The following is a 15,356-nucleotide window of genomic DNA, read 5'->3' as shown; positions in this document are numbered from 1 at the left end:
AATTGTAACAATTGACGCATTACTTAAATGGTTAGCAAACATCATGACATTAGTTGCTCCTAACTCATGCATGTGCATTGCCTATTGTTCTCCATCTCCTAGATGGATGCATGGATTGTATTTTCACTAAATTACCAAATTAATTTAAAAGTAAGAAAGAAAAGGGCCGATTGAGAATCATTTAAGCGAACCTGTTCTTATTTTTAGAAAACTAAAAACAAGGTGTTATTTAAATATCTAAAACTGAAAAACAGAACATATTCTTAACAACTAAACAAATTTTTTTATTTTTTTATTTTTTTTGTTTTTATAATATAAATATTTTTAGAAATTAAAATAAATTGATTTTTTAAATTGTTTAAAAATCAAAAACATAAAAATATAATTATTTTTCACAACAAAAAGAGATCCTTATTAAGCCGAGTTGAGGAAATGGGAGGTATAGAATAGAATATAATATTAAAAAGTCTCCCAGAGGTGAGGAAATCGGTTCCATTAGACTACAACAAATCTCTATCGACTCCATCCAATTCAAGCAAGGTCACAAAACACAAACGTAAACAAGAAATATGCCCATCACCCACCTTCTTCTCCACATTCTCATCTCAACACCTTCGCTTCCACTCAAGTATGTCACTTCTTAATAATCCATATCATTAGATTCAAAGTCACCCTGTAAAACTTTCCTCTTAATTTTAAATATAATGTGTTACCAAAATCTTGAATCGGATTTCCAACTTTAAGATTTCAGGTCTGCGTCCAGTCTGAAACATCCTTTTTTATTCTAGCTCTTTAAAACACAGTGGAGAAGTGCATCCCAACACAATGAAAGCCAGTCTGACTCCCTATTGCCAGACTTCAAAAGCCACGAGGAGCTTAGCTTAGATTTTATAGGGGAAACAATCCATAGAGCAGCAAGTGAACAATGGACCTGCAGATGCAGCGGTCACAAAAGGAAAACCAGAGAAAGTAAATAAAAAATAAAAAAAGAGCGGATTAATATGAGGTCTCCCAAGAACATTTAGTCAGAACCTGAAACAAATTATGGTAATTAAAGATAGGTGTCGGCATATTGAGGCCTACTAAGACCCAACAGACAAAAGCCTCCACTACTTTAGGTGCAAACTTGTTCAGTCATAAAACATATCCTATTTTTCTTTACATGAACATATATCTCCATAGATGACACTGAGATCATTTGCAGCAAACTCCCACGGCCATTTAAGTCCCATTTCTGCCTCAAGTACTGCCTTGCCCACCTCCAGTTTGGTGCAGCATCGCATCAATTTCATCTCCATCCTCCATTTCAAGCTAACGACAAGTCAGAATAAATGTATAATAAATAAATTGCAGTGTTGATATAAAATACCCCATAAAAAAAAAAAAAAACAAACAAACAATAAATAAATAAAAAAATGAATAAGAGGCAATTATCGACATCAATTCAATTACAAAAGGTAAAAACCACCATATTATACATGAACTCCAAGGAAAATGGATATCAAAACAAATCCCATTCAGACCTAAGTTTTACTTTGCTTCACAGTTAAAACCGTTTTTTATATATAGCAATAATATTACTACGCCATAGAAGAAAAAGAAGCTGGAAATTTGAGCACAAATAAAAAATAAAATAATAGAATAGGTAACATAGTCATAAAATTATTTACCAAAGACATTATCATGCTATCCTATTGGTCCAATATGTCTCTTTCATCAAGTGACGCCCATCTCTAATATAATCTCCAAAAAGGCATTGCTCGAAAATGAAACTGTTTTAAGAGCGATGGGGATTCGGCTTGGGTTATGAAGATAAGTAAAAAACATAATTAATATTTGAGTTTCAGGCTTCTGCTTGTAAAATGTTAAAGAATAAATGATATTGCAAAAGAAAATACTACAACTCAGAACCTAAATACTCTTTATGAGGTGCCCCAGGAACTTTACCTCATCTGGACTCTGTTCTGCCCTCAGTCTACGCCCATCAAATAAGAAAGCAATAGAGTTGAAGTCCACTGATTGTCGGTCACAGTAGGCTGTCATGAGCTTCCGCAGCTGGGTGGTTCTTTTGATCCTAAAGAACACCTCATTACCATCCTATTATCAAAGACAATGACAGAGAGTTAAGGTAAGATCGATAGAATGTTCAAGTCTGTAGATGTACATGTACATCAACTAAAAGCATAGAAGCTAACTGCATATATAATTTAACAGAAAATTTTAAAAATAAAATAAATATAAATACAAATAAAATCTTTATAATAGGTGAAGAGACTGACTATTTTGGAACATAACATCTTTATATTTCCTAGCATCAAAATTAACTATAATTAATAAATAAATAAACATTAAATATGAATACAGCCAGTTTACTATCTTCTTCGATCATAAATGCATTAGCAAGTTGATGCAAGTTGATGTATGACAGCCTGAAGAGGGACAAGCAAAGAGAGGAGACATGACAGCATAAAGAGGGATGAGCAAAGAGAGGAGAGAAGGAAGATAAAAGGAGAAGAGTGCTGTTTGCAAGGATAGACAAAGCGACCAGACATAAATTTGATTAAATAATTCCAATTGAATTCAAAATGATAACACCCTCCACAATGCCTAACTACCCAACATTTTTGCAGTATGCCCAACAACCCAATATTTAACAATCCTATAATTAACTAAAACACGCTGTTATAGTGCATATTCAGAAGGACTATCCACTTGAAGTCTGCGTAGAAAATTTCAGACAGAAGGCAAGGTCATTTCGGGCTTCCCACAGCCGCCCACTGCCTCCCCCCCCCCCCCGGGGGGCACGGGGGAGGGGGGGGGATGTGTGTGTGTGTGTGCACGCGTGCTGTGTAGCCATTGGTTGAAACCCCCAGGGAAATTTTCATTGGATAGATGCAGCGGAGATTTCATAAAAGCCCCATGGATGTAGGCACACTATCAAACCACAAATCACTGCTCTTGTTTTCTTTTTTTTTCTCCATGCAATTTGGTATGTGCGTGAGCATAACCCTAGTTGGCATTTCACAGCACATTTAAAAATAATATCTTGAATAACAAAGATAAATGACAGTTTGAGATTAACATAAATCCTAGTTACTTAAGCCTACACTTAAAAGATGTGTGCACATTAAGAAACATAAATAACAGAGCTGGTCTTCTATCAGAGTATCACTCTCTCCAAAAACTCTAGAGAGATTGGCTGCAAAATGCCACTCGTAACAGCTCCAGAGTACTCTCACAAACACATCAGAGTATCACTCTCTCCAAAGAACTCAACTCTAGAAAGTTTGGTTGCAAAATGCCACTCTAACAGCTCCAGAGCACTCTCACAAACACCATCCTCAACAAGCCATGTAGCATCTGAAAAAGTTCAACCTCTCCCATTAAACCAACATCGAAAACCATGATGAGGTGGAACAACATACTCATAATTTAGAATAACCTTGATTGTATGTATCATGGAGTTGAGGAATACGCCATTTTGGAAAACCAATCAACTATAACAAAGATAAAAACAAATTCTCCACTGATTAGGAAGTGTTTTACGAATAAAACTCATACTCAAGTCTCATCAAAGCATGTGCGGCAAAGCAAGGGCTATAAAGCCAATGTTATATTTCCTAGATTAGCTAGATAACAAGGAGGCTATACTAGCATAAGTCCTATTCAAATAACGCTAATACAACACAACCTTAGCTATAAGCCCGTTTGGTATCACTTTAACTATAAGCCCATTTGATATCACTATCAAAAGTATGAAAATGAAACTAAAAACCAAAAAAATGAATAAAAACAAAACAAAAAACTAGCACCAGGCACTTGCAATCATTAAGGAGAGCCATGATAGTGCCAAAACCCCTAATGAATCGCCCATTAAAAGTAGCTAAGCTGTGAAAGCTATCAACATCAGAGAGAATTGTAGGTTCAAGCCACTCCCTAATGGCTCTAAAATTTATATCAGAATAGCTGCTATATGATGCACAAAACCCACAACCAAAGAAACATCACCCCCAAGCTGCCGAAAGGCTCTCTTCTGGTTAGCATGTAATCTAACTGCCCCCAAAGCGACAAAAGCAGCGCAAAGATGAACAAAGGAAGTGCTATATCCTAGTTCTACTACAAACTAGTATATCATCAAACTAAGCCAGGAATTCCTCCATGAATTGTTGCAAGACATTAGTCATAACCCTAATTAAAGTGCTAGTACATTACAAGAGTTGGGTAGCATAAAGCATATCCCCACATCCAAGTATGAAAATTGTACTTAATGTTAATCTTAATAATGGCTCTACTTTCCATGTAGGTCCATCAAGATCTATATCTTTTTGGGATTGAAATAGTTAACACAGCACAAGGACCATCGTTATGCCTAGCAAAACCAAGGTTATAAACATTTAGATCCTAACACTAGCAGAGTTAGAAGGATGAGATCAAGGATCACAAAATTCCACTAAGATATACAATTAAAATAATAACTATATAAAATTCATAAATTTCACTAGTATAACATGAAAAATTAGCCAACAGGTGTTCAAGACTAGGAAAATGACAAGTAGCCTATAGCAGAATCGTACAGCAAGAAGATGAAGTGTTCAAATTGTTGCATTTCTAAATTAAACACCAGCTTATACTAAAAACCAAATATTTTTTTATAAAAAACAAGAACATAAATGATAACACAACTCAAAAACACAACCATACATTATGAACACCTTAACTTGTACTTTGGTTGGTTTGGAAGCCACAAAGAAAATCTAAATTATGAAGCCAGCTTCTCAGCATACATCCACCATTTATTTCATTAGCATCACTAAGACTATCATCAATGACCTAATGACCCGTAATTTAACCATCACCAACATCATTATTATCATCAAATGTAATAGTGTTTAAAATATCTATCTTCATTATCAACCTGAATATTAATGTTTGAAGTTTAGTACCACTTACGAACATCGATGAGCTAAGAACAAATTTGAGTCCATAACACTAAAGTAAACCAAATCACTTCAAAATTGTCCATTTCATGGCATAAGAAATAAGCTTATATGACAAGTAACTTGGTAATTTGATGCTTACCAATTGGTTATTCAACAAAGGATAAGGATAGTTTTGCTTTTGGTGAAGTAGGATTGTAGGATGTATGGTATGTGAAATGAATTATTTTCCTAAGTGGGCATATGTGGGATGTGGCTGATTTCTTATTCCTAGAGTCCTTAAATTTGGGTTTTGTAGGATTAAGAATTATGTTCTTACCCTTGTACCCAAATACATACGTATTAGCATGGCTAGGTTATATCCAAATATAGAAATAGGGATGCCAATAGAGATTGGGCCAAATTAATGGACAACATGATATGCACTAAACATGTCTTTTATGACCAGTAAGGCGGTCCTATTAAGCCAAGCTACTTCAGAAGAACACCAGAGCAGATCAGCTTTAAGATTCAGCATAACCAAAGCAATCTAAACACAACATTCTACTACAATCCTTACCAATGACTAACTAAGAAGACCTATTAACCTAACTGAACTTTCCCCACAGCATTACAACCATCCATGTTAGTAGGCAACATGCAATTAACTTTCTATCCATGTATCTCCTAACTAAACATGCACTAAACATCTTTCCATGACCAATAAAGGGGTCCCATTAATCCAAGCTACTTTCAAGGCTATGGGTGTAGATCTGCTTCAAGATTCAACCTGACCAAAGTCATCAACTCTCACTCTCACTATTGACACATAAGCTTCACGCATCTCCCACTAACATTTCAATGATGATTTTCCAAACAAGCTCAAAGTAAGCAAAAAAAGTGGTGACGGCTGCAGTTGTATAACGAGGGAACTCCTAAAGGCCTGAAAATGAGGAATGGTTATGGCAGGAAGATAATGAAGCTTGCGCAGGTGAACATGCATGTAGTTGAACAATGATAAAAAATTGGGTCAAGGTAGATAGAAGAATTCTAGCTTCAATGGTTATGGAGGCTTCTTGCAAACTTTCTAGTAATGTGGTGTTAGAAGACCAAATGCAATGACTAAAATTATTAGGCACCCTTTAGCAATGTATATTTGGCTAGAAAATGTGAAGTATAGTTTTGATTTTCGCATCAATCCTCCTTTCCTAAATGCACGCCTGAAATGGGTGTTGAATAGGTGACTTACGTAGCAGTTGTGGTTGTCCATCCCAGCTTCACCGCTCCCATTGACTGAAGACACAATTAATTACACTTCATACGAATAAATAAATGTAAAGCATTCTTGCTTTGTTCATTTACATTTTAACCTTTTATTAATAGGATATTTATTTATATTTGTTAAAATTAAAATAATGGGAAAAATGGAAAATTTTATGACAAGAAACACACATTGGAAATTCTCAGTGTGTTCCTTCTATTAGTATTAAAGGCATAGGGGTACTCTAAAAAATTTATTTTTATTAAATTGTTTTCCTCCAAACATTAGGATTCTTCACTTTTCAAACGAAAGAAAAATGAGTAAAAGAACTCAGCATGTTCAATTTTATTTATAACTATTTTTTAGAAGGGAAAAAAAAGCTACAAAATCACAGCATCCAAAAAGCTGAGAATGAACTTATCATTACAAAAGACACAAGCTGATGCCTTCTTATTTTTGCTGTTCCTTTTTACTAGGTTGAATTTCAATAATCTAGTTGACATTTTATACATTCTAGAAGACAACAAATTCGTTAAAGTGCAATAAAGGGTTGCAAATGAAACAAGCCACTCAGTATCGCCTGAGAGCTCGCTCAAAAAGAACTCGTTCAGAATGACTCCTTATATAAATAAACATTCCTAAGCCCAATTTTGAGGCTCGTTTATGAGCATGTAAAGGCTCAGCTCATTTTGGCTTGTAAGTGGCTCGTTTACAAGCTTGGTTATGCTCATTTTTATGCACTTGGATTAGGCTCATTTATGTCAAATTTGGTTCAGTAAATTGCAATGGCTCATTTAGCCTAAAAGTGTGAGCTATTTGGGCATGGGCTGGTTTAGCCCAAAATTCCATAGCCTAAATTGAATGACCAGGCCAAGCTAGCCTGGTGCAGGCAAAGAAACTGATAATATTATCAAGAGCTTAATTTTTACCTTTTGCCTACCGAAACCCCAGGACCCTCAACCCTCTAATAGTGAGAGGTTCCAAAGGAACCAAGTTTTGGTGAACAGCTAAGTGAGGACTCATTTAGCTCGTTCATTTGCATAAATGAACAGCGTTGAGCAAGTATAGCTCGGTTAAAATTTTTATAAACAAACTTGAGCATGGTAAAGCTCCACTCAGCTCGTTTGCAGCCCAACAAACTTAATAAACCTGACCCAGCCATTGACCCAATAGCAGGACTGCATCACAGGTTATTAGTGAGTCAATAGTCAGAAGATCCACATAAATAATACTCTATTCAAAATTTCATAAAATTACAAAAATATTATTTTTTAAAAATTAAACACTTAAAATAAAATTATACGTTGTAAAGTTAATATAAATTCAAAATCACATTCATACACGTTAAAAATCAAGATTATGTCCAAAAATTTAGGATAAACTCAATCTAACTTCTACTTGAATACCAAGATAAAAAAATAACTAAAAAAGCAAAGTACGACAATTGTAACTGCAGGCCATAGGGGAAACACACTTGAACAAAGTTGTTAAAATCTTGCGATTCATGATTCAATTCATACAATTTGTATTAATTCCACACCAAATCAATCCGAATCTTACTAGTGAATCTAAAATCAACTGAATCGCTGCCAAATCTATCGATTCACGTCATGAATCTGGATAATCGATTTGAATTTATGGATTCACACAATTCTAGATCTATTGCATCCATGGTTTTAAATCGCGGTTGCGGGTGGCGTAACGTAACGGTAACGGGAAGCGGGAGTAGCGGATGTTACGTAACGGTAAGCGGGTGTAACGGCTGTGAATTTTTTTGAAGCACACACAACCTTGTGCATATTAGCATACTTGTTTTTTTAAGCTTTTAGCCCTTCTTAGAAAGAGTTTTAGTGCATTTTGGATCATTTAGTTCAAGTAAATAAGTTCTTTGGCAAGGGCAACAAGTTTACATTCGTTTTAAAACACCATTGATAGAAAAATTACATGTGTGTGTGCATTTATACTTCTCATTGTTCTTATATGTGATAAATTCTTATGTGTGCTAAATTAATTAATAGAACAAAATACATTATACACTCCATTAATCTATTAGACACATAAGACATACAAATAATACAAATATAAAATAGCTAGAAAAGAAAGAAGGTTAAAGTTGAAAAATATAGAACATAAATATCACATTACTAATATTATCAAAATAAAATATTTTCCTAACTAGTATTTTCAAATTGTTAATTAATGTATCTATTGTGAGTATTTAAAGAAATAGTAAATTTTGTATCATTGTCATCCTCATTATAATCTTTTCCCCCTCTCCCCACATGGAATATTGAGAATGATTTATGAAAGAGAGGGAAAAAGTGAGAAGAAAAAGTAAAAAATAAAATAATTTTTTTGGTGTAACAATCCTGTAGCGGTTACGTAACAACCGTTGCGGCCTTTACATAACGATTGCGGTCCGTAACAGCCTCTATGGCCGTGATTTTTTTTCACTGATTTTGCGGTGTGTAACGGTATTGGCAACCCAAAAAATCGTTACGTAACAACGTTACGTAATGGTCATGGTCTTTATTTAAAATCATGATTGCATCTTGACAAGCTCAACTTGTTTAAAACCTCATTTTTTTTTCTTTAATTGCTTTTTTTAACACTATTAGCCTCCATTCCTCGTCTATATCCGTTTTTTGTGCTAAAAAAAGGAAAAAAAGAACTTTAGATCTTATGTTGTTTTCACAAAACCATTCTTCACTCTTGGGCTATAGTGATCTACCATTGAGAACAAGGGGCATAACACGCATTGGTTAAGGTGTTACTCACAATTTGTTATGTTGTTAAGATTCAAAAGTTGCTTTTTATTTTTAATATATTGTTCAATTACCATCATTTTTAAAGTAAATTTTTTCTTTCTTTTTAATTAAAAAAAGAATATGCAGGAAACAGTTTTTTAACTGTTCTTAAACACCGAAAGTTAAGTGTTTTTTATTATAATTTTTTCAATTCCTTCCATTAAACAGCACAATGTTCATTTTTTAATTAAAATTTCTCAACTCATTCCTTTACTTTTTATTTGCTTAAGGAAAGCATACACATGAAACGTGATTTTTTTTTTTGGGGATCAAAATGTAAATGTATTGTACTATTTTTCTTGTTGTTTATATATCAATATATGCAAGCCATTTAGAATTGATTTTGGAAAGTTGTACTAAATCTTACGATTCGATTCAATTCTCAATTCACGATTCCCAAAATTGAAATTTTGATTCACAATTTGAATCTTAATTTGACAACTACGCACTTCAAAATACACATGAAAAATTTTGAGAAGATTAAATCTTAAATTTTTAATTGGAAAACAAAACCCACCAAATCAATGGGAACCAAGACCAAATAATAATTATTAAAACAAAATTTTCAAAATTCAAAAACTTGGAAAATTAGAAACTTATTCTGGGTCAGCCGAACTGCCAAACATGCTTTGTGAAAGGATTATCTTTTTTGGCCTCTGTATGGTAAACTATTATTGGTTTGTTTCTAGAGGGGCTGCTCATTGAAGTGTAACTCAAAGGTTGTTTTTGTTTGAATTTTCGTTTCAAGAGGGCTGCTTGTCCTCTTATGTATGTAACCTAATAATTATATTTCTATTCTACTAAAATTTCTTCTTCAATCAAATAAATAAATAAACCACACATCCAATGTTTTATTGCGATTTCCCCCTTAAACATCACAATTTCCTTGTTGATTATTTTCATGTTTCTATTTAGGCTCAATGGTTGGGGTTCATTCCATCCAAATTGAAGGGAAGTCATTCAATTTGAGGCTGGACAAGGTAGGGAAGTTCGAAGCTTTGTTCGGTCTTGAGAAGAATCGAAAGTGCAATTGGTGGGTTTGTCTCTCTTCAAGAGCTGCCTCATGGCTTTCTCAAGGATTCTCAATTCTCACTGGTAAGTCAGGCAAGGGATTTTGAAGGTTCAGGAATTAGGGTTGGTTATATCAATTATTGGATTGAGATTTACGTAACCAAGGCAGGGAATTAGGACATTGATAAAAGGGTGTACTCCATTTTAGTTTTTGAAGAGCTAAAAGGGGAAGCGTGGTCTTGGTTTGGGGAAGCTTTCATCACTTTGGAGAGTACATCTCGATCAAGCCCAAATGGATAAGTTAGTAAGAAGTCCTATGAAAATCGCTCTTGGGAAACAAGCTGTTGCTGGAATTGTAGGCCATGGTGAAGGTCACTTGATCCATATGAATTTGCAGGAAAAGGTTTGTGCTTACTATGGAGGAAGGTCACAAGAAGTAGTGTCTCAAGCATAGTCAATGGAGTTGAAGGGCAATGGTGTCAACTAAGCAATCCAAACTAGAAGCGACAAAGGTTTCTTATGCGGACGACAAGAGATGAAGACAAAGACAGCTAGGGTTTCTAGAGTAGAAGGAATGACGAAATTAGAGTGAGTTGGATCTGTTTTACTGTCTATTAAAATTGATTTGGGCTGGCTTCTTGAAAATAATGAGTTTATTAAACTCTTTGCAGGGATTTTTTGTTTAGGTGGCCCAAAAGAAAACCTTTGATTTAAAAATGGGCTTGGGCAGTCGGAATGCCTATACAGGAGAGAAGATGGGCCACTCATCTAGGAAAGTCCAAGAAAAGCAAATGGGCATTTATCTGGTAAAACCCAAGAGTCAATACAGCCCCAGAACATAAGGGAATCTCTATGACTTCGTTTTGTGATGATACGAGTGTTCATCGTCCTTCTGAGTAGCAACATGTCGAATAGTAACCTCCCTCAAATTAAGTACAAGGTCTTCTAGTATATTGTGCTCTTCTATGAATAAAAGCTAAAATGGTCATGATAAGGGATGTTTTGATGCAAGTAAAGCACCGAATATGGCAGAAGGAAAAAGGCCAAACAAGTTTGATGTTTATACCTTGGTTGGAGGAAAATGGCATTAGGGGGAGCTTAAGGAATGTTAGGGCGGGAGTTTAGATCAAAGAATTTTATTTCTTGAGTTGGGACTCTAGCTCAAAGAATTTTATTTCCCATGAGTTGGAAAATCAAGATTTTCATCACTAGTTTAGTAGGAATTCAAATTGAAAAGGGAGTCTCTTCCAAAAAAAGAATCAAGTGGGAAGGTACATGCTGATTGAAAAAATATGCATGTGGTTCTTTAAGGGAGGAAGTCTATTGAAAAAAAGCGAGAATTATCTAGTGAGAGAACATATAAAATTATAAAGAGGGATTCCAAAGGTGTTTTAAGTATAGTGAAAGAGCCATCGTTGAGAAAACTAAGTTGGGTAAGGAAAGCAAGAGATGGAGAGATGTGTTGGATGAAGAGAGCATAGGGAGGTAGTGAGTTTGAATGTGAAAAAGGTCTACTTTTGGACCATGTTCAAGAAAATTATGGATATTCTTCTGATTCTTCAATTGATCGTGTCGGGGATCTACCTTACATGCCACCTCCTCCTTTAGATGGTTTAGAAATGATTAACCAATTTGAAGATGAAGATCACAAAGATAATAAAAAAGTTGAGGATGAAATTCTGCCTACTCAGTTGTTGGATGACTTGGGACTTTAGTTATCTTATCAGAGAGGTAATGAAGTTAGGTTTGATGGTTGATGGTCGCAAATCCAAGGTGAAGAAGGGCCCAAGCAAATTAGCTAACTTGATGTGTTAAGTGAATTATGGTGGGAAGGGTTTGAGGGGCGGATTTCTGGCTGATTGTTGCAATTTTATTTTATTTTTTTGATTTTATTCTTTCTTTATTTCTGAATTTTCTTTTTCTTTTTCTTTTTTTTTTTTTTGAGGATTTAGTATCCTAGCCACAATTGTACATTCTCATCCTCAATATATATATTTTTTTATTATCAAAACATATAAATAAATAATCTACATGACGATATACCATTTACTATTACTCTCAAATTGCACGTGTAAAATTTACTAGAGTACCTAAATAATAGAGTAGTTAACCCAAATGCTGATCATTTTTTAACACAAATAGGAAATGTACAGTTAGGTTCACAAGCACCCAGACAGACTCCCAACCACAGTCTAGCTGATTTGTGCCCAAAAAAAAAACATGATAATAAAAATTAAAATTAAAAAAAAAAAAGATCAAGAAAAAGAAGTTTCAGATCTGCACTTTATTTCTAGTGTTGCTGCAAGCTTTGGGTTATGATGCAGATCCTACAGAGTTTTTTTATAAGTTATTTTGGGGAGATTTGTATTAGTCTTTTTTTTGGGTTGTTTTGGACATCGGGTTCAAGTACTACACTGTCCCAAAGAAGATCGCTCAGCAGTTTCTTCAAGAAAAAGTTCTAACATTTCTTTCCAACCAAACTCCCCATAGAACAGCACAAAGAGCACCCTCCACAGCCTCCCAACACCCTCGCCCTTCAGAAGGCATACTCAAGAGCTCCACCAATTTTGAGCATACCCACAATTCAAAATTCACCATGATTTATGGTTGTTGTTTAAGAGTTCTTAGCTAGCTTAGTTAAAAATTTATTTGTTTTACTTACAAGTCATCAATAGTATTTAGAAAATCTTGCTTCCCACACACTCACAAACCCTAGGTGGATTTCTTAGGTTCTATCCTTTCTCCTTATATCATTCTTCTCTCTTCTTTAGTTTACTTTAATTTGAGATCTGATTCCATCATTACTTCCTTCACCAATAACAAAACCCTACATTTTCAACTGCTAAAACCCTATTTATGCCAATTGCCAACCATCCATTTCAACACAATTTCAGTATAACTTCAGCCTTTCTAACCCACTAAAACCACCATAATCTAATTTCTGGATGTTTCTTTCCTGTTGATTTCCCAGAATCACCAATTCTATCATATATAAGCAGTATGAGTTCTAAAAAGCTCAGACAAAGGCTAAAACATTTAATATGGCCTCACCCTTGTGTCTACACAATGGCACAAGACCATTTGCTGCTCAAGAAATGCAGCATATGACAAGATATTAAGCATCTAGGATGGCATCTTGCATCTCTTGAAATTACAAAATAAATTTAGTGATCGCATGCATGACATGCATTACATGAAAAAAAATGGAAAAAGGCCAGAAGTTCTAAATCTACAAGCTTGTCAGACCCAGAGACACATGTCAAACACAGTAGACTACAAACACATGTCAACAAATATTTGGAACTTATCCATACCAATTAAACAATAATTTGTATAGCAATCGAAATTATACATCTTCATCATTGAATTTGGATAATGGGAAACCAAAAAAACAATAACAACATAATAAAGATATGACAGACATGATCAGCATGATATTTACATTGCATAATCACTTAAATCTATCAATTAAGGAGAGGGAAGGTTTGAAGATTATTATACACCAAGTATGCAAAATTTTGCGTAGGAAAATCACAATTTTTGCATACAGAGAATTGGCTTGAATACCAGCAACCAATAAAGCAATGTAATGGCACATTATACGCACAACAAGTACAACTTCACTATGCACAATTGAGCATACGCCTAGTGTGATTGACTCAAAATAAAACAACAAAAAACAATTGAGCACAATGAACGCATGATAGAGGTGACTTTGAAAATTATAAATGTCAAATGAACATAACTGGATATGCACATAAAGCATCATCTTGGATAATTACAAAGAAATATCAATGTCAAGTATGGTATGTATAACATGTACAACATGTCATTAACTTTGGCCACATTGAAGGATGTATGAACAAAAATATTTTCGAATTCAGTAAGCCAACTATCAAGGATATTCAATAATTAAAGCACAACAAGCATTTATTTAGATTGCATCCCTAATTAACTATTTTTAAAAATAAGTACTTGACTCCATCAAGATGCGTAATGTAACATAATTCAATGACTAACAATCTAAATATCCAGAAGAGGATTAAGTCTTGCACTCATAGGAAAAATGCACTATAAACCGTTAATAACTAGGACAAAAAAAAACAGATTTGCACAGGCCTCACTGGCACCATTACCAGAAATTCTCTAGACTATAAAAATAGTAAAGCACCTTAAAATAAATTGTAAACTCTCGAATTCTCTCATGCTCCAATCATTTGCAAAGAGAAAATAGGAATTAAACAAAAAATGGCTCAACTTTCCTCGTCTTTCACTGCGTTTTTTCAGTGAACCAAACATAACATCGCGCACAATCAAAGAATAAATAAATAAGTACAATGAAACAAACAAACACATAACGATTTAAGAAAACGCCCTAGAACCAATTCAGCGAGACATTACGAGGAGGAAGGACAGTGCATACCTGGCCCTTGACCTTGAGGTTAATGTGAGCAGACTGATCAACGGGCTTCCTGTCCTCCTCCTGCCCACCGCCACCGCCTCCAGTTGCAGACATCTTCTTCCTTCCTTCCTGACCTCTAGCGTTTGCTCTAGCTGGCAACGGGCGTCACCGATTAGGGTTTTCTCTGCAACACACAGCGTCGGCCGGAGAGACAATCGAGTTTAAAAAGAGAGCAAGAGCGTTACACATACGCTATGTGAGCTTTCATTCGCTACCACACGCCTACTCGCGAAATTACAGATTAAAGGGTATTTTGGTAAACACAGCCAGCCTTTGTGTGTTTCTAGGTGTTACTTAAATTACCAAAATGCTCTCAAATTATAACGGTGGATGTCCGCGATCGAGGGTACGTTTGTATTACGTACGCGCGAGAGGGGTACTCCTGAAGTAAGCGATCTTTTTGAAGTCAAGAGTGTTGAAAGGAAAAAATTATATTGAATTAGAATTTGGATTCCGGGATGCGAACAAAAGAACCAGGTCGTTTAGGAGATCAAATTGACGGCTAGGATTGAATTAGGGAATCCAACGGCGCGGAATTCATGAATGTGGAAAGTTTCTGGCGGTGTAGCATGGGGTCACCATCCTTCATATATTGTTGAATAGGATTCTTTCTTAACCAAGAAAGACTACTATTATCACTCTTTCCAAAAAAAAATTTTAGGAGTATTAATTTATTTCAAGTGTTCACTAAGAATCTAAAATAAATTAAAAGTTTAGTACTTTAATAATTAGGATATTCCTAAATAACTATATTGTGTAGTTTAAAAAGTATATTTATATTTTTGCCAAATTTGTCCTTTTTTATTATTATTTTTTACTTTACATTGTTAAAAATATTAAATTAACCTTTATAGATTATTAAATGATAATAACTGAACGGCTCTTAAAAGGTTAAAATC

General features: G+C 34.6%; 1 protein-coding gene across 1 annotated transcript; it reads right to left on the bottom strand.

Moving 5' to 3' along the window:
- Positions 1 to 970: 970 nt before the first annotated feature.
- On the bottom strand, positions 971 to 14,912 carry LOC131155707 (small ubiquitin-related modifier 1-like). The gene is made up of 3 exons (XM_058109051.1): positions 14,419 to 14,912; positions 1,948 to 2,097; positions 971 to 1,311 (listed from the first exon to the last, which is right to left on the bottom strand). The coding sequence occupies exons 1-3, from the start codon at positions 14,509 to 14,511 to the stop codon at positions 1,240 to 1,242; spliced, it is 315 nt and encodes a 104-aa protein (XP_057965034.1). The 5' UTR covers positions 14,512 to 14,912; the 3' UTR covers positions 971 to 1,239.
- Positions 14,913 to 15,356: the final 444 nt, after the last annotated feature.

This window comes from Malania oleifera, chromosome 5 (genome assembly GCF_029873635.1).
Source record: "Malania oleifera isolate guangnan ecotype guangnan chromosome 5, ASM2987363v1, whole genome shotgun sequence".
NCBI lineage: Eukaryota > Viridiplantae > Streptophyta > Magnoliopsida > Santalales > Ximeniaceae > Malania > Malania oleifera.
This window is presented reverse-complemented; position numbering and strand designations above follow the sequence as displayed.

Excerpts from the sequence above, each read along its gene's own strand:
- LOC131155707 (XM_058109051.1), bottom strand. The coding sequence starts at position 14,511 with ATGTCTGCAACTGGAGGCGGTGGCGGTGGGCAGGAGGAGGACAGGAAG. Across the intron at positions 2,098-14,418 it reads ACCTCAAGGTCAAGGGCCAG|GATGGTAATGAGGTGTTCTT; the intron begins GTATGCACTGTC and ends CTTTGATAATAG. Across the intron at positions 1,312-1,947 it reads CAGAACAGAGTCCAGATGAG|CTTGAAATGGAGGATGGAGA; the intron begins GTAAAGTTCCTG and ends ACTTGTCGTTAG.